Source organism: Xyrauchen texanus, chromosome 37 (genome assembly GCF_025860055.1).
Source record: "Xyrauchen texanus isolate HMW12.3.18 chromosome 37, RBS_HiC_50CHRs, whole genome shotgun sequence".
In the NCBI taxonomy this organism is placed as follows: Eukaryota; Metazoa; Chordata; class Actinopteri; order Cypriniformes; family Catostomidae; genus Xyrauchen; species Xyrauchen texanus.
In genome coordinates, this window is record NC_068312.1 from 4340580 (window position 1) to 4368524 (window position 27945).

The 27945-nt window shown below is 41.3% G+C and overlaps 1 protein-coding gene across 1 annotated transcript in view; it reads right to left on the bottom strand.

The window, feature by feature from the left end:
• The window catches only part of apeh (acylaminoacyl-peptide hydrolase), a 159994-nt gene that overhangs the window by 72697 nt on the left and 59352 nt on the right, over window positions 1-27945 (bottom strand). The window contains exons 17-18 of the mRNA XM_052108107.1: window positions 27722-27805; window positions 27527-27607 (exon numbers count right to left, since the gene is read on the bottom strand). Of these exons, the coding sequence (XP_051964067.1) occupies window positions 27527-27607; window positions 27722-27805 (165 nt within the window). The remainder of the gene's footprint in view (window positions 1-27526; window positions 27608-27721; window positions 27806-27945) is intronic.

Below are 27945 nucleotides of genomic sequence, written 5' to 3' on the forward strand. Positions count from 1 at the left end.
TGCACCACAAAATAGTACTGACTTCCGGGTTGATTTATTTCACTCAGGATCGCAAGGACACTTGATTACTATCACTATGGTAACTGCCTAGCAACCAGATGGGGTTACCCTAGCAACCGAGAAACAAATCACATATCTCGGCACCAGAAAAGAGTACAGACTTCCGGGTTGATTTATTTCACTCAGGATCGCAAGGACACTTGATTACTATCACTATGGTAACTGCCTAGCAACCAGATGGGGTTACCCTAGCAACCGAGAAACAAATCACATATCTCGGCACCAGAAAAGAGTACAGACTTCCGGGTTGATTTATTTCAACCAGGATGGCAAGGACACTTCATTAGTATCAATATGGTAACTGCCTAGCAACCAGATGGGGTTACCCTAGCAACCGAGTAACAAATCACATATCTCTGCACCAGAAAACACTACAGACTTCCGGGTTGACTTATTTCACTCAGGATGGAAAGGACCCATGTATTGTATTACCTTGGTAACTGCATAGCAACCACATGGGCTTACCCTAGCAACCGAGTAAAAATCACATATTTCTGCACCAGAAAATCGTACAGACTTCTGGGCTGATTTATTTATGACCGTAATTTTTTTCTTTTCAAGTTACAACATGCTGTTTGATCTAGTTTTGCCACGGCAAGCACCACTCACATTTTCTTCAGGAAATGTACCTATCTAGTTTTTATTTTTATTTTTATTTTTATATCTCTTAACAAAACTTCGCACCTAACTCGTCCCACGACCGCTTGACGTAGACCCACTAATGAGGTGTCAAATCGAACGGCCTATTGAGGACACGTGTGCTATGACTTTTATAAGCTTATCGGGTACGGTATTTGCCCCAGGGGCAAAAAAGCGCCGAAAAATCACATAGACTTAACATTGAGACAAACTTTGACGCGTCACAGCTCCAAGCGAGGATTTCAGAGAAACGTGTGATTTGCCACATTTGAACAGGCTGACAGGCTCTGTAAGAGCATACCTCAATATGGGGTAAAAGCTGCACTCCTGGGGGCAGGAGCTGCCCAAAAATGCCCCAATTGACTTATAATGGTGTAGGACGGCCCCTGAAATGAAAAGGCATAGGGATTTGTATTGAACATAGCTCTGGATCACAGTGTCATAGAGACGAGGGGTGGGCTCATTTTACTCAGACGACCAATCAGTCTCTCAGGATCATTGTGAAGCTATCAAGCCACGCCCTAGCAACCATTAAGAGCACCTTAGCAACAAGTCCCATAGACTTCTATTGAAACATATCAAAGGGATATCTCCGGATAGAAGTGTCATAGAAACACAAGGGTGGTCTCGCTTGACTCGGGACAGCAAACAGCCAATCATGCATCAAATCAACACTTCCTAGCCCCTCCCTAGCAACCATTGTCGAGCACCTTAACAACCAAAATCCATAGAGGGATATCTTCCATTCTGAATGTCACAGAGGCATGGGAGTTGGTTTATATCATTCATACTGACAAGCAGCCTTTGGAGATTCATGATTGCCAGCTGCCAAGCCACTCCCTAGCAACTAAACAGAGTACCCTAGCAACCGTTTAGCAGTAACTATATCTCTGCACCAGAAAATCAGAGAGACTTCTGGGTTGACTTATTTCAATCAGGATGGCAAGGAGACTTGATTAGTATCACTATGGTAACTGCCTAGCAACCAGATGGGGTTACCCTAGCAACCGACTAACAAATCACATATCTCTGCATCACAAAAACGTAGAGACTTCCGGGTTGACTTATTTCAATCAGGATGGCAAAGAGACTTCATTAGTATCACTATGGTAACTGCCTAGCAACCAGATGGGCTTACCCTAGCAACCGAAGTAACAAATCACATATCTCTGCATCACAAAAACATACAGACTTCCGGTTTGACTTATTTCAATCAGGATGGCAAGGACACTTGATTAGTATCACTATGGTAACTGCCTAGCAACCACATGGGGTTACCCTAGCAACCTACTAACAAATCACATATTTCTGCACCAGAACATTATACAGACTTCTGGGTTGATTTATTTATGACCACAATTTCTGTTCTTTTCAAGCAGGCTATTTGACGAGTTTTGCCACGGCAAGCACCACTCACATTTTCTTCAGGAAATGTACCTATCTAGTTTTTATTAGTGGTGCTTGCAAAGCATCACTATTGTAATCTCACATACTTATTATACTTTTTATTTTTATTTTTATTATATCTCTTAACAAAACTTCGGCACCTAACTCGTCCCACGACCGCTTGGCGTAGACCCACAAATGAGGTATCAAATCGAACGGCCTATTGAGGACACGTGTGCTATGACTTTCATAAGTTTATCGGGTACGGTATTTGCCCCAGGGGCAAAAAAGCGCCTAAAAATCCCATAGACTTAACATTGAGACAAACTTTGACGCTCACAGCTCCAAGCGTAGGATTTCAGAGAAACGCAGTGATTTGCCACATTTGAAGAGGCTGGCAGGCTCTGTAAGAGCATACCTCAATATGGGGTAAAAGTTGCACCCCTGGGGGCAGGAGCTGCCCAAAAATGCCCCAATTGACTTATAATGGTGTAGGACGGCCCATGAAATGAAAAGGCATAGGGATTTGTATTGAACATAGCTCTGGATCACAGTGTCATAGAGACGAGGGGTGGGCTCATTTTACTCAGACAACCAATCAGTCTCTCTGGATCATTGTGAAGCTATCAAGCCACGCCCTAGCAACCATTAAGAGCACCTTAGCAACAAGTCCCATAGACTTCTATTGAAAAAGATCAAAGGGATATCTCCGGATAGAAGTGTCATAGAAACACAAGGGTGGTCTCGCTTGACTCGGACAGCAAACAGCCAATCATGCATCACTTCAACACTTCCTAGCCCCTCCCTAGCAACCATTGTCGAAAGCACCTTAACAACCAAAATCCATAGAGGGATATCTTCCATTCTGAATGTCACAGAGGCATGGGAGTTGGTTTATATCATTCATACTGACAAGCAGCCTTTGGAGATTCATGATTGGCAGCTGCCAAGCCACTCCCTAGCAACTACACAGAGTACCCTAGCAACCGCTTAGCAGTAACTATATCTCTGCACCAGAAAATCAGAGAGACTTCTGGGTTGATTTATTTCAATCAGGATGGCAAGGAGACTTGATAAGTATCACTATGTTAACTGCCTAGCAACCAGATGGGGTTACCCTAGCAACCGAGTAACAAATCACATATCTCTGCATCAGAAAAACGTAGAGACTTCCGGGTTGACTTATTTCAATCAGGATGGCAAGGACACTTCATTAGTATCACTATGGTAACTGCCTAGCAACCAGATGGGCTTACCCTAGCAACCGAGTAACAAATCACATATCTCTGCATCACAAAAACATAGAGACTTCCGGGTTGACTTATTTCAATCAGGATGGCAAGGAGACTTGATAAGTATCACTATGTTAACTGCCTAGCAACCAGATGGGGTTACCCTAGCAACCGAGTAACAAATCACATATCTCTGCATCAGAAAAACGTAGAGACTTCCGGGTTGACTTATTTCAATCAGGATGGCAAGGACACTTCATTAGTATCACTATGGTAACTGCCTAGCAACCACATGAGCTTACCCTAGCAACCGAGTAACAAATCACATATCTCTGCATCAGAAAAACGTAGAGACTTCCGGGTTGACTTATTTCAATCAGGATGGCAAGGACACTTGATTAGTATCACTATGATTACTGCCTAGCAACCAGATGGGGTTACCCTAGCAACCGAGTAACAAATCACATATCTCTGCACCAGAAAATAGTACTGACTTCCGGGTTGATTTATTTCACTCAGGATGGCAAGGACACTTCATTACTATCACTATGGTAACTGCCTAGCAACCAGATGGGGTTACCCTAGCAACCGAGAAACAAATCACATATCTCGGCACCAGAAAAGAGTACAGACTTCCAGGTTGATTTATTTCAACCAGGATGGCAAGGACACTTCATTAGTATCAATATGGTAACTGCCTAGCAACCACATGGGGTTACCCTAGCAACCGAAGTAACAAATCACATATCTCTGCATCAGAAAACGTAGATACTTCTGGGTTGACTTATTTCAATCAGGATGGCAAGGACACTTGATTACTATCACTATGGTAACTGCCTAGCAACCAGATGGGGTTACCCTAGCAACCGAGTAACAAATCACATATCTCTGCACCAGAAAATAGTACTGACTTCCGGGTTGATTTATTTCACTCAGGATCGCAAGGACACTTGATTACTATCACTATGGTAACTGCCTAGCAACCAGATGGGGTTACCCTAGCAACCGAGAAACAAATCACATATCTCCGCACCAGAAAAGAGTACAGACTTCCGGGTTGATTTATTTCACTCAGGATCGCAAGGACACTTGATTACTATCACTATGGTAACTGCCTAGCAACCAGATGGGGTTACCCTAGCAACCGAGAAACAAATCACATATCTCGGCACCAGAAAAGAGTACAGACTTCCGGGTTGATTTATTTCAACCAGGATGGCAAGGACACTTCATTAGTATCAATATGGTAACTGCCTAGCAACCAGATGGGGTTACCCTAGCAACCGAAGTAACAAATCACATATCTCTGCACCAGAAAACACTACAGACTTCCGGGTTGACTTATTTCACTCAGGATGGAAAGGAGCCATGTATTGTATTACCTTGGTAACTGCATAGCAACCACATGGGCTTACCCTAGCAACCGAGTAACAAATCACATATTTCTGCACCAGAAAATCGTACAGACTTCTGGGCTGATTTATTTATGACCATAATTTTTTTCTTTTCAAGTTACAACATGCTGTTTGATCTAGTTTTGCCACGGCAAGCACCACTCACATTTTCTTCAGGAAATGTACCTATCTAGTTAGTGGTGCTTGCAAAGCATCACTATTGTAATCTCACATACTTATTAGTGGTGCTTGCAAGCATCACTATTGTAATCTCACATACTTATTACTTATTTTTATTTTATTAGTGGTGCTTGCAAAGCATCACTATTGTAATCTCACATACTTATTTTATTTTTATTTTTCTTTTTATTATTATTCTATCTCGACAAAACTTCGCACCTAACTCGTCCCGACCGCTTGGCGAGACCCACAAATGAGGTGTCAAATCGAACGGCCTATTGAGGACACGTGTGCTATGACTTTTATGTTTATCGGGTACGGTATTTGCCCCAGGGGCAAAAAAGCGCCTAAAAATCCCATAGACTTAACATTGAGACAAACTTTGACGCGCCACAGCTCCAAGCTGAGGATTTCACAGAAACGCGTGATTTGCCACATTTGAAGAGGCTGGCAGGCTCTGTAAGAGCATACCTCAATATGGGGTAAAAGTTGCACTCCTGGGGGCAGGAGCTGCCCAAAATGCCCCAATTGACTTATAATGGTGTAGGACGGCCCATGAAATGAAAAGGCATAGGGATTTGTATTGAACATAGCTCTGGATCACAGTGTCATAGAGACCAGGGGTGGGCTCATTTTACTCAGACGACCAATCAGTCTCTCAGGATCATTGTGAAGCTATCAAGCCACGCCCTAGCAACCATTAAGAGCACCTTAGCAACAAGTCCCATAGACTTCTATTGAAACAGATCAAAGGGATATCTCCGGATAGAAGTGTCATAGAAACACAAGGGTGGTCTCGCTTGACTCGGGACAGCAAACAGCCAATCATGCATCAAATCAACACTTCCTAGCCCCTCCCTAGCAACCATTGTCGAGCACCTTAACAACCAAAATCCATAGAGGGATATCTTCCATTCTGAATGTCACAGAGGCATGGGAGTTGGTTTATATCATTCATACTGACAAGCAGCCTTTGGAGATTCATGATTGGCAGCTGCCAAGCCACTCCCTAGCAACTAAACAGAGTACCCTAGCAACCGCTTAGCAGTAACTATATCTCTGCACCAGAAAATCAGAGAGACTTCTGGGTTGATTTATTTCAATCAGGATGGCAAGGAGACTTGATTAGTATCACTATGGTAACTGCCTAGCAACCAGATGGGGTTACCCTAGCAACCGAGTAACAAATCACATATCTCTGCATCAGAAAACGTAGAGACTTCCGGGTTGACTTATTTCAATCAGGATGGAAAGGACACTTCATTAGTATCACTATGGTAACTGCCTAGCAACCAGATGGGCTTACCCTAGCAACCGAGTAACAAATCACATATCTCTGCATCACAAAAACATAGAGACTTCCGGGTTGACTTATTTCAATCAGGATGGCAAGGACACTTCATTAGTATCACTATGGTAACTGCCTAGCAACCAGATGGGCTTACCCTAGCAACCGAGTAACAAATCACATATCTCTGCATCAGAAAACGTAGAGACTTCCGGGTTGACTTATTTCAATCAGGATGGCAAGGACACTTGATTAGTATCACTATGGTATCTGCCTAGCAACCAGATGGGCTTACCCTAGCAACCGAAAGTAACAAATCACATATCTCTGCATCACAAAAACATAGAGACTTCCGGGTTGACTTATTTCAATCAGGATGGCAAGGAGACTTGATTAGTATCACTATGTTAACTGCCTAGCAACCAGATGGGGTTACCCTAGCAACCGAGAAACAAATCACATATCTCTGCACCAGAAAAGAGTACAGACTTCCGGTTGATTTATTTCAATCAGGATGGCAAGGACACTTGATTACTATCACTATGGTAACTGCCTAGCAACCAGATGGGGTTACCCTAGCAACCGAGAAACAAATCACATATCTCGGCACCAGAAAAGAGTACAGACTTCCGGGTTGATTTATTTCAATCAGGATGGCAAGGACACTTGATTACTATCACTATGGTAACTGCCTAGCAACCAGATGGGGTTACCCTAGCAACCGAAAGTAACAAATCACATATCTCTGCACCAGAAAACAGTAGAGACTTCCGGGTTGATTTATTTCAATCAGGATGGCAAGGACACTTGATTACTATCACTATGGTAACTGCCTAGCAACCAGATGGGGTTACCCTAGCAACCGAGAAACAAATCACATATCTCTGCACCAGAAAAGAGTACAGACTTCCGGGTTGATTTATTTCACTCAGCATCGCAAGGACACTTGATTACTATCACTATGGTAACTGCCTAGCAACCAGATGGGGTTACCCTAGCAACCGAGTAACAAATCACATATCTCTGCACCAGAAAATAGTACTGACTTCCGGGTTGATTTATTTCACTCAGGATCGCAAGGACACTTGATTACTATCACTATGGTAACTGCCTAGCAACCAGATGGGGTTACCCTAGCAACCGAGAAACAAATCACATATCTCGCACCAGAAAAGAGTACAGACTTCCGGGTTGATTTATTTCACTCAGGATCGCAAGGACACTTGATTACTATCACTATGGTAACTGCCTAGCAACCAGATGGGGTTACCCTAGCAACCGAGAAACAAATCACATATCTCAGCACCAGAAAACAGTACAGACTTCTGGGTTGATTTATTTCAACCAGGATGGCAAGGACACTTCATTAGTATCAATATGGTAACTGCCTAGCAACCAGATGGGGTTACCCTAGCAACCGAGTAACAAATCACATATCTCTGCACCAGAAAACACTACAGACTTCCGGGTTGACTTATTTCACTCAGGATGGAAAGGAGCCATGTATTGTATTACCTTGGTAACTGCATAGCAACCACATGGGCTTACCCTAGCAACCGAGTAACAAATCACATATTTCTGCACCAGAAAATCGTACAGACTTCTGGGCTGATTTATTTATGACCATAATTTTTTTTCTTTTCCAGTTACAACATGCTGTTTGATCTAGTTTTGCCACGGCAAGCACCACTCACATTTTCTTCAGGAAATGTACCTATCTAGTTATACTTTATTATTTTTATTTTTATTTTTATATCTCTTAACAAAACTTCGCACCTAACTCGTCCCACGACCGCTTGGCGTAGACCCACCTAATGAGGTGTCAAATCGAACTGCCTATTGAGGACACATGTGCTATGACTTTTATGTTTATCGGGTACGGTATTTGCCCCAGGGGCAAAAAAGCGGCCTAAAAATCCCATAGACTTAACATTGAGACAAACTTTGACGCCACAGCTCCAAGCTTAGGATTTCGTGAGAAACGCGTGATTTGCCACATTTGAAGAGGCTGGCAGGCTCTGTAAGAGCATACCTCAATATGGGGTAAAAGTTGCACCCTGGGGGCAGGAGCTGCCCAAAATGCCCCAATTGACTTATAATGGTGTAGGACGGCCCATGAAATGAAAAGGCATAGGGATTTGTATTGAACATAGCTCTGGATCACAGTGTCATAGAGACGAGGGGTGGGCTCATTTTACTCAGACAACCAATCAGTCTCTCTGGATCATTGTGAAGCTATCAAGCCACGCCCTAGCAACCATTAAGAGCACCTTAGCAACAAGTCCCATAGACTTCTATTGAAAAAGATCAAAGGGATATCTCCGGATAGAAGTGTCATAGAAACACAAGGGTGGTCTCGCTTGACTCGGACAGCAAACAGCCAATCATGCATCACTTCAACACTTCCTAGCCCCTCCCTAGCAACCATTGTCGAGCACCTTAACAACCAAAATCCATAGAGGGATATCTTCCATTCTGAATGTCACAGAGGCATGGGAGTTGGTTTATATCATTCATACTGACAAGCAGCCTTTGGAGATTCATGATTGGCAGCTGCCAAGCCACTCCCTAGCAACTACACAGAGTACCCTAGCAACCGCTTAGCAGTAACTATATCTCTGCACCAGAAAATCAGAGAGACTTCTGGGTTGATTTATTTCAATCAGGATGGCAAGGAGACTTGATAAGTATCACTATGTTAACTGCCTAGCAACCAGATGGGGTTACCCTAGCAACCGAAAGTAACAAATCACATATCTCTGCATCAGAAAAACGTAGAGACTTCCGGGTTGACTTATTTCAATCAGGATGGCAAGGACACTTCATTAGTATCACTATGGTAACTGCCTAGCAACCAGATGGGCTTACCCTAGCAACCGAGTAACAAATCACATATCTCTGCATCACAAAAACATAGAGACTTCCGGTTGACTTATTTCAATCAGGATGGCAAGGACACTTGATAAGTATCACTATGTTAACTGCCTAGCAACCAGATGGGGTTACCCTAGCAACCGAGTAACAAATCACATATCTCTGCATCAGAAAAACGTAGAGACTTCCGGGTTGACTTATTTCAATCAGGATGGCAAGGACACTTCATTAGTATCACTATGGTAACTGCCTAGCAACCACATGAGCTTACCCTAGCAACCGAAGTAACAAATCACATATCTCTGCATCAGAAAAACGTAGAGACTTCCGGGTTGACTTATTTCAATCAGGATGGCAAGGACACTTGATTAGTATCACTATGATTACTGCCTAGCAACCAGATGGGGTTACCCTAGCAACCGAGTAACAAATCACATATCTCTGCACCAGAAAATAGTACTGACTTCCGGGTTGATTTATTTCACTCAGGATGGCAAGGACACTTCATTACTATCACTATGGTAACTGCCTAGCAACCAGATGGGGTTACCCTAGCAACCGAGAAACAAATCACATATCTCGGCACCAGAAAAGAGTACAGACTTCCAGGTTGATTTATTTCAACCAGGATGGCAAGGACACTTCATTAGTATCAATATGGTAACTGCCTAGCAACCACATGGGGTTACCCTAGCAACCGAAAGTAACAAATCACATATCTCTGCATCAGAAAAACGTAGATACTTCTGGGTTGACTTATTTCAATCAGGATGGCAAGGACACTTGATTACTATCACTATGGTAACTGCCTAGCAACCAGATGGGGTTACCCTAGCAACCGAAGTAACAAATCACATATCTCTGCACCAGAAAATAGTACTGACTTCCGGGTTGATTTATTTCACTCAGGATCGCAAGGACACTTGATTACTATCACTATGGTAACTGCCTAGCAACCAGATGGGGTTACCCTAGCAACCGAGAAACAAATCACATATCTCGGCACCAGAAAAGAGTACAGACTTCCGGTTGATTTATTTCACTCAGGATCGCAAGGACACTTGATTACTATCACTATGGTAACTGCCTAGCAACCAGATGGGGTTACCCTAGCAACCGAGAAACAAATCACATATCTCGGCACCAGAAAAGAGTACAGACTTCCGAGTTGATTTATTTCAACCAGGATGGCAAGGACACTTCATTAGTATCAATATGGTAACTGCCTAGCAACCAGATGGGGTTACCCTAGCAACCGAGTAACAAATCACATATCTCTGCACCAGAAAACACTACAGACTTCCGGGTTGACTTATTTCACTCAGGATGGAAAGGAGCCATGTATTGTATTACCTTGGTAACTGCATAGCAACCACATGGGCTTACCCTAGCAACCGAAGTAAAAAATCACATATTTCTGCACCAGAAAATCGTACAGACTTCTGGGCTGATTTATTTATGACCATAATTTTTTTTCTTTTCAAGTTACAACATGCTGTTTGATCTAGTTTTGCCACGGCAAGCACCACTCACATTTTCTTCAGGAAATGTACCTATCTAGTTATACTATTTTTATTTTTATTTTTATTATATCTCTTAACAAAACTTCGGCACCTAACTCGTCCCCAAGACCGCTTGGCGAGACCCACCTAATGAGGTATCAAATCGAACGGCCTATTGAGGACACGTGTGCTATGACTTTTATGTTTATCGGGTACGGTATTTGCCCCAGGGGCAAAAAAGCGCCTAAAAATCCCATAGACTTAACATTGAGACAAACTTTGACGCGCCACAGCTCCAAGCTTAGGATTTCGTGAGAAACGTGTGATTTGCCACATTTGAAGAGGCTGGCAGGCTCTGTAAGAGCATACCTCAATATGGGGTAAAAGTTGCACCCCTGGGGGCAGGAGCTGCCCAAAAATGCCCCAATTGACTTATAATGGTGTAGGACGGCCCATGAAATGAAAAGGCATAGGGATTTGTATTGAACATAGCTCTGGATCACAGTGTCATAGAGACGAGGGGTGGGCTCATTTTACTCAGACAACCAATCAGTCTCTCTGGATCATTGTGAAGCTATCAAGCCACGCCCTAGCAACCATTAAGAGCACCTTAGCAACAAGTCCCATAGACTTCTATTGAAAAAGATCAAAGGGATATCTCCGGATAGAAGTGTCATAGAAACACAAGGGTGGTCTCGCTTGACTCGACAGCAAACAGCCAATCATGCATCACTTCAACACTTCCTAGCCCCTCCCTAGCAACCATTGTCGAGCACCTTAACAACCAAAATCCATAGAGGGATATCTTCCATTCTGAATGTCACAGAGGCATGGGAGTTGGTTTATATCATTCATACTGACAAGCAGCCTTTGGAGATTCATGATTGGCAGCTGCCAAGCCACTCCCTAGCAACTACACAGAGTACCCTAGCAACCGCTTAGCAGTAACTATATCTCTGCACCAGAAAATCAGAGAGACTTCTGGGTTGATTTATTTCAATCAGGATGGCAAGGAGACTTGATAAGTATCACTATGTTAACTGCCTAGCAACCAGATGGGGTTACCCTAGCAACCGAGTAACAAATCACATATCTCTGCATCAGAAAAACGTAGAGACTTCCGGGTTGACTTATTTCAATCAGGATGGCAAGGACACTTCATTAGTATCACTATGGTAACTGCCTAGCAACCAGATGGGCTTACCCTAGCAACCGAAAGTAACAAATCACATATCTCTGCATCACAAAAACATAGAGACTTCCGGGTTGACTTATTTCAATCAGGATGGCAAGGAGACTTGATTAGTATCACTATGGTAACTGCCTAGCAACCAGATGGGGTTACCCTAGCAACCGAGTAACAAATCACATATCTCTGCATCAGAAAACGTAGAGACTTCCGGGTTGACTTATTTCAATCAGGATGGCAAGGACACTTCATTAGTATCACTATGGTAACTGCCTAGCAACCAGATGGGGTTACCCTAGCAACCGAGTAACAAATCACATATCTCTGCATCACAAAAACGTACAGACTTCTGGGTTGATTTATTTCAATCAGGATGGCAAGGACACTTTATTAGTATCACTATGGTAACTGCCTAGCAACCAGATGGGGTTACCCTAGCAACCAAGTAACAAATCACATATCTCTGCACCAGAAAATATCACAGACCTCTGGGTTGATTTATTTCACTCAGGATGGCAAGGACACTTGATTACTATCACTATGGTAACTGCCTAGCAACCAGATGGGGTTACCCTAGCAACCGAGTAACAAATCACATATCTCTGCACCAGAAAACAGTAGAGACTTCCGGGTTGACTTATTTCAACTCAGGATGGCAAGGAGACTTCATTAGTATCACTATGGTAACTGCCTAGCAACCATATGGGGTTACCCTAGCAACCAAGTAACAAATCACATATCTCTGCATCAGAAAACGTAGATACTTCTGGGTTGATTTATTTCAATCAGGATGGCAAGGACACTTGATTACTATCACTATGGTAACTGCCTAGCAACCAGATGGGGTTACCCTAGCAACCGAAGTAACAAATCACATATCTCTGCACCAGAAAATAGTACGAGACTTCCGGGTTGATTTATTTCAATCAGGATGGCAAGGAGACTTGATTAGTATCACTATGGTAACTGCCTAGCAACCAGATGGGGTTACCCTAGCAACCGAGTAACAAATCACATATCTCTGCACCAGAAAATAGTAGAGACTTCCGGTTGACTTATTTCACTCAGGATGGCAAGGACACTTCATTACTATCACTATGGTAACTGCCTAGCAACCAGATGGGGTTACCCTAGCAACCAAGTAACAAATCACATATCTCTGCATCAGAAAAACGTACAGACTTCTGGGTTGATTTATTTCAACTCAGGATGGCAAGGAGACTTGATTAGTATCACTATGGTAACTGCCTAGCAACCAGATGGGGTTACCCTAGCAACCGAAGTAACAAATCACATATCTCTGCACCAGAAAACACTACAGACTTCCGGGTTGACTTATTTCACTCAGGATGGAAAGGAGCCATGTATTGTATTACCTTGGTAACTGCATAGCAACCACATGGGCTTACCCTAGCAACCGAGTAACAAATCACATATTTCTGCACCAGAAAATCGTACAGACTTCTGGGTTGATTTATTTATGACCATAATTTTTGTTCTTTTCAAGTTATAGCATGCTGTTTGATCTAGTTTTGCCACGACAAGCACCACTCACATTTTCTTCAGGAAATGTACCTATCTAGTTTTATTTTTATTTTTATTTTTATATCTCTTAACAAAACTTCGGCACCTAACTCGTCCCAAGACCGCTTGGCTGAGACCCACCTAATGAGGTGTCAAATCGAACGGCCTATTGAGGACACGTGTGCTATGACTTTTATAGTTTATCGGGTACGGTATTTGCCCCAGGGGCAAAAAAGCAGCCTAAAAATCCCATAGACTTAACATTGAGACAAACTTTGACGCGCCACAGCTCCAAGCTTAGGATTTCAGAGAAACGCAGTGATTTGCCACATTTGAAGAGGCTGGCAGGCTCTGTAAGAGCATACCTCAATATGGGGTAAAAGTTGCACTCCTGGGGGCAGGAGCTGCCCAAAAATGCCCCAATTGACTTATAATGGTGTAGGACGGCCCATGAAATGAAAAAGGCATAGGGATTTGTATTGAACATAGCTCTGGATCACAGTGTCATAGAGACGAGGGGTGGGCTCATTTTACTCAGACAACCAATCAGTCTCTCAGGATCATTGTGAAGCTATCAAGCCACGCCCTAGCAACCATTAAGAGCACCTTAGCAACAAGTCCCATAGACTTCTATTGAAACAGATCAAAGGATATCTCCGATAGAAGTGTCATAGAAACACAAGGGTGGTCTCGCTTGACTCGACAGCAAACAGCCAATCATGCATCACATCAACACTTCCTAGCCCCTCCCTAGCAACCATTGTCGAGCACCTTAACAACCAAAATCCATAGAGGGATATCTTCCATTCTGAATGTCACAGAGGCATGGGAGTTGGTTTATATCATTCATACTGACAAGCAGCCTTTGGAGATTCATGATTGGCAGCTGCCAAGCCACTCCCTAGCAACTAAACAGAGTACCCTAGCAACCGCTTAGCAGTAACTATATCTCTGCACCAGAAAATCAGAGAGACTTCTGGGTTGATTTATTTCAATCAGGATGGCAAGGACACTTGATTAGTATCACTATGGTAACTGCCTAGCAACCAGATGGGGTTACCCTAGCAACCGAAGTAACAAATCACATATCTCTGCATCAGAAAACGTAGAGACTTCCGGGTTGACTTATTTCAATCAGGATGGCAAGGAGACTTCATTAGTATCACTATGGTAACTGCCTAGCAACCAGATGGGCTTACCCTAGCAACCGAGTAACAAATCACATATCTCTGCATCACAAAAACATACAGACTTCCGGGTTGACTTATTTCAATCAGGATGGCAAGGACACTTGATTAGTATCACTATGGTAACTGCCTAGCAACCACATGGGGTTACCCTAGCAACCTACTAACAAATCACATATTTCTGCACCAGAACATTATACAGACTTCTGGGTTGATTTATTTATGACCACAATTTCTGTTCTTTTCAAGCAGGCTATTTGATCTAGTTTTGCCACTGCAAGCACCACTCACATTTTCTTCAGGAAATGTACCTATCTAGTTATTAGTGGTGCTTGCAAAGCATCACTATTGTAATCTCACATACTTATTATTTTTATCTTTATTTTATTTTATATCTCTTAACAAAACTTCGGCACCTAACTCGTCCCAGCACCGCTTGACGTAGACCCACTAATGAGGTGTCAAATCGAACGGCCTATTGAGGACACGTGTGCTATGACTTTTATAGCTTATCGGGTACGGTATTTGCCCCAGGGGCAAAAAAGCAGCCTAAAAATCCCATAGACTTAACATTGAGACAAACTTTGACGCCACAGCTCCAAGCTTAGGATTTCAGAGAAACGTGTGATTTGCCACATTTGAAGAGGCTGGCAGGCTCTGTAAGAGCATACCTCAATATGGGGTAAAAGTTGCACTCCTGGGGGCAGGAGCTGCCCAAAATGCCCCAATTGACTTATAATGGTGTAGGACTGCCCATGAAATGAAAAGGCATAGGGATTTGTATTGAACATAGCTCTGGATCACAGTGTCATAGAGACGAGGGGTGGGCTCATTTTACTCAGACGACCAATCAGTCTCTCAGGATCATTGTGAAGCTATCAAGCCACGCCCTAGCAACCATTAAGAGCACCTTAGCAACAAGTCCCATAGACTTCTATTGAAACAGATCAAAGGGATATCTCCGGATAGAAGTGTCATAGAAACACAAGGGTGGTCTCGTTTGACTCAGGACAGCAAACAGCCAATCATGCATCAAATCAACACTTCCTAGCCCCTCCCTAGCAACCATTGTCGAGCACCTTAACAACCAAAATCCATAGAGGGATATCTTCCATTCTGAATGTCACAGAGGCATGGGAGTTGGTTTATATCATTCATACTGACAAGCAGCCTTTGGAGATTCATGATTGGCAGCTGCCAAGCCACTCCCTAGCAACTAAACAGAGTACCCTAGCAACCGCTTAGCAGTAACTATATCTCTGCACCAGAAAATCAGAGAGACTTCTGGGTTGATTTATTTCAATCAGGATGGCAAGGACACTTGATTAGTATCACTATGGTAACTGCCTAGCAACCAGATGGGGTTACCCTAGCAACCGAGTAACAAATCACATATCTCTGCATCAGAAAAACGTAGAGACTTCCGGGTTGACTTATTTCAATCAGGATGGAAAGGAGACTTCATTAGTATCACTATGGTAACTGCCTAGCAACCAGATGGGCTTACCCTAGCAACCGAGTAACAAATCACATATCTCTGCATCACAAAAACATACAGACTTCCGGTTTGACTTATTTCAATCAGGATGGCAAGGACACTTGATTAGTATCACTATGGTAACTGCCTAGCAACCACATGGGGTTACCCTAGCAACCTACTAACAAATCACATATTTCTGCACCAGAACATTATACAGACTTCTGGGTTGATTTATTTATGACCACAATTTCTGTTCTTTTCAAGCAGGCTATTTGATCTAGTTTTGCCACGGCAAGCACCACTCACATTTTCTTCAGGAAATGTACCTATCTAGTTTTATTAGTGGTGCTTGCAAAGCATCACTATTGTAATCTCACATACTTATTATACTTTTATTTTTATTTTATTATTTTTATATCTCTTAACAAAACTTCGGCACCTAACTCGTCCCAAGACCGCTTGGCGAGACCCACTAATGAGGTGTCAAATCGAACGGCCTATTGAGGACACGTGTGCTATGACTTTTATAAGCTTATCGGGTACGGTATTTGCCCCAGGGGCAAAAAAGCGCCGAAAAATCACATAGACTTAACATTGAGACAAACTTTGACGCCACAGCTCCAAGCTTAGGATTTCAGAGAAACGCAGTGATTTGCCACATTTGAAGAGGCTGGCAGGCTCTGTAAGAGCATACCTCAATATGGGGTAAAAGTTGCACCCCTGGGGGCAGGAGCTGCCCAAAAATGCCCCAATTGACTTATAATGGTGTAGGACGGCCCATGAAATGAAAAGGCATAGGGATTTGTATTGAACATAGCTCTGGATCACAGTGTCATAGAGACGAGGGGTGGGCTCATTTTACTCAGACGACCAATCAGTCTCTCAGGATCATTGTGAAGCTATCAAGCCACGCCCTAGCAACCATTAAGAGCACCTTAGCAACAAGTCCCATAGACTTCTATTGAAACATATCAAAGGGATATCTCCGGATAGAAGTGTCATAGAAACACAAGGGTGGTCTCGCTTGACTCGGACAGCAAACAGCCAATCATGCATCAAATCAACACTTCCTAGCCCCTCCCTAGCAACCATTGTCGAGCACCTTAACAACCAAAATCCATAGAGGGATATCTTCCATTCTGAATGTCACAGAGGCATGGGAGTTGGTTTATATCATTCATACTGACAAGCAGCCTTTGGAGATTCATGATTGGCAGCTGCCAAGCCACTCCCTAGCAACTAAACAGAGTACCCTAGCAACCGCTTAGCAGTAACTATATCTCTGCACCAGAAAATCAGAGAGACTTCTGGGTTGATTTATTTCAATCAGGATGGCAAGGAGACTTGATTAGTATCACTATGGTAACTGCCTAGCAACCAGATGGGGTTACCCTAGCAACCGAGTAACAAATCACATATCTCTGCATCAGAAAAACGTAGAGACTTCCGGTTGACTTATTTCAATCAGGATGGAAAGGACACTTCATTAGTATCACTATGGTAACTGCCTAGCAACCAGATGGGCTTACCCTAGCAACCGAAAGTAACAAATCACATATCTCTGCATCACAAAAACATAGAGACTTCCGGTTGACTTATTTCAATCAGGCTGGCAAGGACACTTGATTAGTATCACTATGGTAACTGCCTAGCAACCAGATGGGGTTACCCTAGCAACCGAGTAACAAATCACATATCTCTGCACCACAAAATAGTACAGACCTCTGGGTTGATTTATTTCATTCAGGATGGCAAGGACACTTTATTACTATCACTATGGTAACTGCCTAGCAACCAGATGGGGTTACCCTAGCAACCAAGTAACAAATCACATATCTCTGCACCAGAAAATATCACAGACCTCTGGGTTGATTTATTTCACTCAGGATGGCAAGGACACTTGATTACTATCACTATGGTAACTGCCTAGCAACCAGATGGGGTTACCCTAGCAACCGAAAGTAACAAATCACATATCTCTGCACTAGAAAACAGTAGAGACTTCCGGGTTGACTTATTTTACTCAGGATGGCAAGGAGACTTCATTAGTATCACTATGGTAACTGCCTAGCAACCATATGGGGTTACCCTAGCAACCAAGTAACAAATCACATATCTCTGCATCAGAAAAACGTAGATACTTCTGGGTTGGTTTATTTCAATCAGGATGGCAAAGACACTTGATTATGATCACTATGGTAACTGCCTAGCAACAAGGAGGGGTTACCCTAGCAACCGAGTAACAAATCACATATCTCTGCACCAGAAAATTGAAGAGAATTCTGGGTTGATTTATTTTAATCAGGATGGCCAGGAGACTTGATTAGTATCACTATGGTAACTGCCTAGAAACCAGATGGGGTTAACCTAGCAACCGAGTAACAAATCACATATCTTTCCACCAGAAATTTGTAGAGATTTCCGGGTTGACTTATTTCACTCAGGATGGCAAGGAGACTTCATTACTATCACTATGGTAACTGCCTAGCAACCATATGGGGTTACCCTAGCAACCAAGTAACAAATCACATATCTCTGCATCAGAAAAACGTACAGACTTCTGGGTTGGTTTATTTCACTCAGGATGGCAAGGAGACCTGATTACTATCACTATGGTAACTGCCTAGCAACCAGATGGGGTTACCCTAGCAACCGAGTAACAAATCACATATCTCTGCACCAGAAAACACTACAGACTTCCGGGTTGACTTATTTCACTCAGGATGGAAAGGAGCCATGTGTTGTATTACCTTGGTAACTGCATAGCAACCACTTGGGCTTACCCTAGCAACCGAGTAACAAATCACATATTTCTGCACCAGAAAATCGTACAGACTTCTGGTTTCATTTATTTATGACCATAATTTTTGTTCTTTTCAAGTTATAGCATGCTGTTTGATCTAGTTTTGCCACGACAAGCACCACTCACATTTTCTTCAGGAAATGTACCTATCTAGTTAGTGGTGCTTGCAAAGCATCACTATTGTAATCTCACATACTTATTATTATACTTTTATTTTTATTTTATTTTTATTTTTATATCTCTTAACAAAACTTCGGCACCTAACTCGTCCCAAGACCGCTTGGCGTAGACCCACCTAATGAGGTGTCAAATCGAACGCCTATTGAGGACACATGTGCTATGACTTTTATGTTTATCGGGTACGGTATTTGCCCCAGGGGCAAAAAAGCGCCTAAAAATCCCATAGACTTAACATTGAGACAAACTTTGACGCCACAGCTCCAAGCTGAGGATTTCAGAGAAACGTGTGATTTGCCACATTTGAAGAGGCTGGCAGGCTCTGTAAGAGCATACCTCAATATGGGGTAAAAGTTGCACCCCTGGGGGCAGGAGCTGCCCAAAAATGCCCCAATTGACTTATAATGGTGTAGGACGGCCCATGAAATGAAAAGGCATAGGGATTTGTATTGAACATAGCTCTGGATCACAGTGTCATAGAGACGAGGGGTGGGCTCATTTTACTCAGACAACCAATCAGTCTCTCTGGATCATTGTGAAGCTATCAAGCCACGCCCTAGCAACCATTAAGAGCACCTTAGCAACAAGTCCCATAGACTTCTATTGAAAAAGATCAAAGGGATATCTCCGGATAGAAGTGTCATAGAAACACAAGGGTGGTCTCGCTTGACTCGGGACAGCAAACAGCCAATCATGCATCACTTCAACACTTCCTAGCCCCTCCCTAGCAACCATTGTCGAGCACCTTAACAACCAAAATCCATAGAGGGATATCTTCCATTCTGAATGTCACAGAGGCATGGGAGTTGGTTTATATCATTCATACTGACAAGCAGCCTTTGGAGATTCATGATTGGCAGCTGCCAAGCCACTCCCTAGCAACTACACAGAGTACCCTAGCAACCGCTTAGCAGTAACTATATCTCTGCACCAGAAAATCAGAGAGACTTCTGGGTTGATTTATTTCAATCAGGATGGCAAGGACACTTGATAAGTATCACTATGTTAACTGCCTAGCAACCAGATGGGGTTACCCTAGCAACCGAGTAACAAATCACATATCTCTGCATCAGAAAAACGTAGAGACTTCCGGGTTGACTTATTTCAATCAGGATGGCAAGGACACTTCATTAGTATCACTATGGTAACTGCCTAGCAACCAGATGGGCTTACCCTAGCAACCGAGTAACAAATCACATATCTCTGCATCACAAAAACATAGAGACTTCCGGGTTGACTTATTTCAATCAGGATGGCAAGGACACTTGATAAGTATCACTATGTTAACTTCCTAGCAACCAGATGGGGTTACCCTAGCAACCGAGTAACAAATCACATATCTCTGCATCAGAAAAACGTAGAGACTTCCGGGTTGACTTATTTCAATCAGGATGGCAAGGACACTTCATTAGTATCACTATGGTAACTGCCTAGCAACCACATGAGCTTACCCTAGCAACCGAGTAACAAATCACATATCTCTGCATCAGAAAAACGTACAGACTTCCGGGTTGACTTATTTCAATCAGGATGGCAAGGACACTTGATTAGTATCACTATGATTACTGCCTAGCAACCAGATGGGGTTACCCTAGCAACCGAGTAACAAATCACATATCTCTGCACCACAAAATAGTACTGACTTCCGGGTTGATTTATTTCACTCAGGATGACAAGGACACTTCATTACTATCACTATGGTAACTGCCTAGCAACCACATGGGGCTACCCTAGCAACCGAGAAACAAATCACATATCTCGGCACCAGAAAAGAGTACACACTTCCAGGTTGATTTATTTCAACCAGGATGGCAAGGACACTTCATTACTATCAATATGGTTACTGACTAGCAACCACATGGGGTTACCCTAGCAACCGAGTAACAAATCACATATCTCTGCATCAGAAAAACGTAGAAACTTCTGGGTTGACTTATTTCAATCAGGATGGCAAGGACACTTGATTACTATCACTATGGTAACTGCCTAGCAACCAGATGGGGTTACCCTAGCAACCGAGTAACAAATCACATATCTCTGCACCACAAAATAGTACTGACTTCCGGGTTGATTTATTTCACTCAGGATCGCAAGGACACTTGATTACTATCACTATGGTAACTGCCTAGCAACCAGATGGGGTTACCCTAGCAACCGAGAAACAAATCACATATCTCGGCACCAGAAAAGAGTACAGACTTCCGGGTTGATTTATTTCACTCAGGATCGCAAGGACACTTGATTACTATCACTATGGTAACTGCCTAGCAACCAGATGGGGTTACCCTAGCAACCGAGAAACAAATCACATATCTCGGCACCAGAAAAGAGTACAGACTTCCGGGTTGATTTATTTCAACCAGGATGGCAAGGACACTTCATTAGTATCAATATGGTAACTGCCTAGCAACCAGATGGGGTTACCCTAGCAACCGAGTAACAAATCACATATCTCTGCACCAGAAAACACTACAGACTTCCGGATTGACTTATTTCACTCAGGATGGAAAGGAGCCATGTATTGTATTACCTTGGTAACTGCATAGCAACCACATGGGCTTACCCTAGCAACCGAGTAAAAAATCACATATTTCTGCACCAGAAAATCGTACAGACTTCTGGGCTGATTTATTTATGACCATAATTTTTTTCTTTTCCAGTTACAACATGCTGTTTGAACGAGTTTTGCCACGGCAAGCACCACTCACATTTTCTTCAGGAAATGTACCTATCTAGTTATTATTATTCTTCTTACTCTGAAATTTCTATATCTAACTCCTCCTAGAGCTTTTAAGCTACAGGCACCAAACTCGGCACAGACCTTCAGATTAATCCCGAATAGTGTGCTATATCTTTTCTAACTGATCGGACTTACGGTTTTCCTAAAAATGACGATCAAACTCGGAAAAAACTCCCATTGACTTAACATTGCGGAATGTTCAGAAATTCAAATTCCAACTGACATTTTCACACACACAGACAAAAAGGGCCTGTCAGCCCTGCATCTCTCCCTCTCTCTCTCCCACAGAGGATTTCTTTTATCAAGCAGCCAAAAAGTAATGACCTAAAATCTTCCTAGCCACACGCTAAAACATGATAAAAACGTGCTAGCATCTATCTGAGGGTCAATATCTATCTATCTATCTATCTATCTATCTATCTGAGGGTAAATATCTATCTCTCTCTATCTATCTATCTATCTATCTATGTATCTGAGGGTAAATATCTATCTATCTATATCTATCTCTCTATATATCTAAGGGTAAATATCTATCTATCTATATATCTAGCAACTAAGTTAAACTTTTTTAACACTACACTGTAGAACTGGCTCATTAGGGTCATTCATTTGGGAATCAGACTAAACTGGTCACACTGTAAGTTTCACATTGTAGATTCAAAAGAACCGGCTCATTAGAGTCATTAATTTGGGAATCAGACTACACTGGTCACACAGTATGTTTCACACTGTAGAGTCAAAAGAACCGGCTCATTAGAGTAATTTGTTTGGGAATCAGACTACCCTGGTCACACTGTATGTTTCACACTGTGGATTCAAAAGAACCGGCTCATTAGAGTCATTAATATTGTAATCAGATTACACTGGTCACACTGTATGTTTCACACTGTAGATTCAAAAGAACCGGCTCATTAGAGTCATTAATATTGTAATCAGACTACAATGGTCACACTGTATGTTTCACATTTTAGATTCAAAAGAACTGGCTCATTAGAGTCATTAATTTGGGAATCAGACTACACTGGTCACACTGTATGTTTCACACTGTAGATTCAAAAGAACCGGCTCATTAGAGTCATTCATTTGGGAATCAGACTACACTGGTCAACCTGTATGTTTCACACTTTAGATTCAAAAGAACCGGCTCATTAGAGACATTTATTTGGGAATCAGACTACACTGGTCACACTGTATGTTTCACACTGTGGATTCAAAAGAACCAGCTCATTAGAGTCATTAATGTTGTAATCAGATTACACTGGTCACACTGAATGTTTCACACTGTAGATTCAAAAGAACCGGCTCATTAGAGTCATTTGTTTGGGAATCAGTCTACACTGGTAACACATGCTAGCATCGCCTAGCGAAGTGCTAAAACAAGCTAAAAACGTGCTAGCATCATGCTAACACATGCTAGCATCACCTAGCGAAGTGCTAAAAAAATGCTAAAAATGTGCTAGCATCATGCTAACACATGCTAACATCGCCTAGCGAAGTGTTAAAACATGCTAAAAATGTGCTAGCATCATGCTAACACATGCTAGCATCACCAAGCGAAGTGCTAAAAGATGCTAAAAACGTGCTAGCATCATGCTGACACATGCTAGCATCACCTAGCGAAGTACTAAAAAATGCTAAAAACGTGCTAGCATCTATCTGTCTGTCTATCTATCTATCTAGCTGAGGGTCAATATCTATCTATCTATCTATCTATCTATCTATCTATTTGAGGGTCAATATCTATCTATCTATCTATCTGAGGGTAAATATCTATCTATATCTATCTATCTATCTGAGGGTAAATATCTATCTATCTATCTATCTCTCTATCTATCTAGCAACTAAGTTAAACTTTTAACTACTTTAAACTACAAACTACTTTAAACTTTAAACTAATTTAAACTTTAAACTCATTTAAACTATAAACTACTTTAAACTTCAAACTACTTTAAAATATAAACTACTTTAAAATTCAAACTAATTTAAACTATAGACTACTATAAACTTTGAACTAATTTAAACTTCAAACTACTTTAAAATTCAAACTAATTTAAACTTGAGACTAATTTAAACTTTAAACTACTTTAAAATTCAAACTAATTTAAACTTTAGACTAATTTAAACTTTAAACTAATTTAAACTATAAACTAATTTAAACTTCAAACTACTTTAAAATTCAAACTAATTTAAACTTTAGACTAATTTAAACTATAAACTAATTTAAACTTCAAACTACTTTAAACTTCAAACTTTCTGGTCCAAACTTTCACAAGCCAACTTAAAGTTTGTCTCGATGAACTTTTTCTAGTTAAGTTGGCTTGTGAGAGCCAACTTACTGAAATCCTATTTAAACGTATTATTATTATTCTTCTTAGCGGTGAAATTTCTATATCTATCTCCTCCTAGAGCTTTAACTCCACATACTCCAAACTCAGCTCAGACACTCAAACTGTTCTGACTCGAGTTGCTATATCTTTTCTAACTGATCGGACTTACGGTTTTCCTAAAAATGACGATCAAACTCGGAAAAAACTCCCATTGACTTAACATTGCGGAATGTTCAGAAATTTAAATCCCAACTGACATTTTCACACACACAGACAAAAAGGGCCTGTCAGCCCTGCATCTCTCCCTCTCTCTCTCCCTCAGAGGATTTCTTTTATCAAGCAGCCAAAAAGTAATGACCTAAAATCTTCATAGCCACACGCTAAAACATACTAAAAACGTGCTAGCATCATGCTAACACATGCTAGCATTGACTAGCGAAGTGCTAAAACAAGCTAAAAATGTGCTAGCAACATGCTAAAATCCTCTAGCGAAGTGCTAAAACATGCTAAAAACGTGCTAGCATCTTTCTGTCTGTCTATCTATCTATCTGAGGGTAAATATCTCTCTATCTATCTATCTATCTATCTGAGGATAAATATCTATCTATCTATATCTATCTCTATATATCTAAGGGTAAATATCTATCTATCTATCTATCTATCTATCTATCTGAGTGTCTATCTATCTGTCTGTCTGTCTGTCTGTCTATCTATCTATCTAGCAACTAAGTTAAACTTTTTTAACACTACACTGTAGAACTGGCTCATTAGAGTCATTCATTTGGGAATAAGACTACACTGGTCACACTGTAAGTTTCACATTGTAGATTCAAAAGAACCGGCTCATTAGAGTCATTCATTTGGGAATCAGACTACACTGGTCACACTGTATGTTTCACACTGTAGATTCAAAAGAACCGGCTCACTAGAGTCATTCATTTGGGAATCAGACTACACTGGTCACACTGTATGTTTCACATTGTAGATTCAAAAGAACCGGCTCATTAGAGTCATTCATTTGGGAATCAGACTACACTGGTCACACTGTATGTTTCACACTGTAGATTCAAAAGAACCGGCTCACTAGAGTCATTCATTTGGGAATCAGACTACACTGGTCACACTGCATGTTTCACATTGTAGATTCAAAAGAACCGGCTCATTAGAGTCATTTGTTTGGGAATCAGACTACACTGGTCACACTGTATGTTTCACACTGTAGATTCAAAAGAACCGGCTCATTAGAGTCATTCATTTGGGAATCAGACTACACTGGTCACACTGTATGTTTCACACTGTAGATTCAAAAGAACCGGCTCATTAGAATCATTTGTTTGGGAATCATGCTAACACATTTTAGATTCAAAAGAACTGGCTCATTAGAGTCATTAATTTGGGAATCAGACTACACTGGTCACACTGTATGTTTCACACTGTAGATTCAAAAGAACCGGCTCATTAGAGTCATTTGTTTGGGAATCATGCTAACACATGCTAGCATTGCCTAGCGAAGTGTTAAAACATGCTAAAAATGTGCTAGCATCATGCTAACACATGCTAGCATCGCCTAGCGGAGTGCTAAAACATGCTAAAAACATGCTAGCATCATGCTAACACATGGTAGCATCGCCAAGCGAAGTGCTAAAAGATGCTATAAACGTGCTAGCATCATGCTAACACATGCTAGCATCGCCTAGCGAAGTGCTTAAAACATGCTAAAAACGTGCTAGCATCATGCTAACACATGCTAGCATCACCTAGCGAAGTGCTAAAACATGCTAAAAACGTGCTAGCATCATGCTAACACATGCTAGCATCGCCTAGCGAAGTGCTAAAACATGCTAAAACGTGCTAGCATCGCCTAGCAAAGTGCTAAAAAATGCTAAAAACGTGTTAGCATAATGCTAACACATGCTAGCATCGCCTAGCGAAGTGCTAAAACATGCTAAAAACATGCTAGCATCATGCTAACACATTATCGCTGTGTCACACAAACTGCTCGCAAACATTTATTTGAGTTGTTTTGCCATTTGTTGAGTTGAATAGTGTAAAATCGCTTGAATGTTCAAACTGGAAATCATTAAAACACACAATTGACATACCTTCGTGAAGAGGCAAGCAAAATTCATCTGGTTTCTAAGTCTGGAGCTCCACCCACTAGTAGACAGAATTGCTCCATTAGAGGGAGCATCTTTGCTCACCCAATGTAAGTGAATGGGATTTTACTTGTAGACTGTATTTATCCAGTAGAGGGGGCATTTTTGCTCAGCCATTGTAAATCAATAGGATCCCTAGGTCTGTGGCGAGTTTGGTGCTTGTAGCATTAAATCTCTTGGAGGTAAGGCTGTTGAAATTTTTGTCTCAGAAATTAGTATTAATAATAATAATAATAATAATAATTTGACGTAACATAACAATATGTTGGCTTTCTCAAGCCAACATAGTTATGTCATCTTGAAGCAAGTTAGGTTTGAAAAACCATCAGTCAAAATTACAGTTGGTTTACTGACATGTGTCATTTACATAAACACGCCCCTTTCAGCCAATTTGTATTGTATTTATTTTTGCTAAGTAACAAATTGAAAGACGGGTACCAAATGTCAAGTCAATTGGATCTACGGTTCAAGAGAAGAAGAGTTTTGTTAGTTTTCCCAAAATTTCACTGTACAGGAAAATTCATCATGCAGAACCTTATGGGTCCTTGAGGCTTTTTTGTTCCCAATGAGAAATGAGGCATGTACACCAAGTTTCAGAATAATTTGACAAATGGTGTGGAAATGCATTCATTTTGAAAATGGGACATTTGGGCGTGGCCTGTAGCGAATCCCTAAGAGCGAATGTGGGCAATTCTTTGCACAGTACTTCAGAGGGATGTTATCTTGAAGCATGTTACGTTTGAAAAACCATCAGTCAAAATTACATTTGATTTATTGACACATATATTGAGGCACTGTGTACATTTACATAAACACGCCCCTTTCAGCCATTTTGTATTGTATTCATTTTTGCCAAGTAACCTACCAGAGGAATCTAATAATAATACTGTCAATAACAATAGATTTCCTCCTACCGGAGGAATCTAATAATAATAATAATAATAATAATACTGTTAATAACAAAAGATTTCCTCCTACCGGAGGAGTCTAATAATAATAATACCGTCAATTACAATAGATTTCCTCCTACTGGAGGAATCTAATAATAATAATAATACCGTCAATTACAATAGATTTCTTCCAACCGGAGGAATCTAATAATACTGTCAATAACAATAGATTTCCTCCTACCCGAGGAATCTAATAAAATAAAAATTATTTATAATTTAAAATAAAAATGTCTGTTTGGCTTGCAACAAAACACTGAGTTTAGGCTTAAATGAACCTTACTTCAGATTTATCCAAATCCATGATGAATAGCTACTACATATCCAATCACTTTGATTAAATAACATATTCAGTTGACATACAGTATTTGACATGTTTGGCTGCAATTATTTTATGACTTGTTGGCATTTAAGGCAAGTAATAGTGTAAGTGGTCCTCACCGAGCAGAACACTGAAGCCCATCTTACATAGGACTGCCGTAGACAAGAGCCACTCTGACACCAGCACTGAATGAGGACCACCTGACAAAGAAACACACACACACACACTTTGTTTAACATTTTAATGAAGTGAGAAGTTCACTTCATCCTTGAAATATTGGTTTGATCATTTTCATGTTGTTATTAAGGACAGACCATGTGGCATGACGATGAGTGGTAGTTTGGTCCCTGCCATCATTTCCTTTGGTTTTAATAGAATAGCATCAAAGTCCAAACCAGCTAAAACATCAGTTACAACACAAAAGACAGATGTGTTCACATGTTAGAGCTTACTCATTAGATTCCTCCGATTGTTTAAAAAGTTTTGACCATGTGTGTGTGTGTATATATATATAAATATATATTTATTAGGGTTGTCG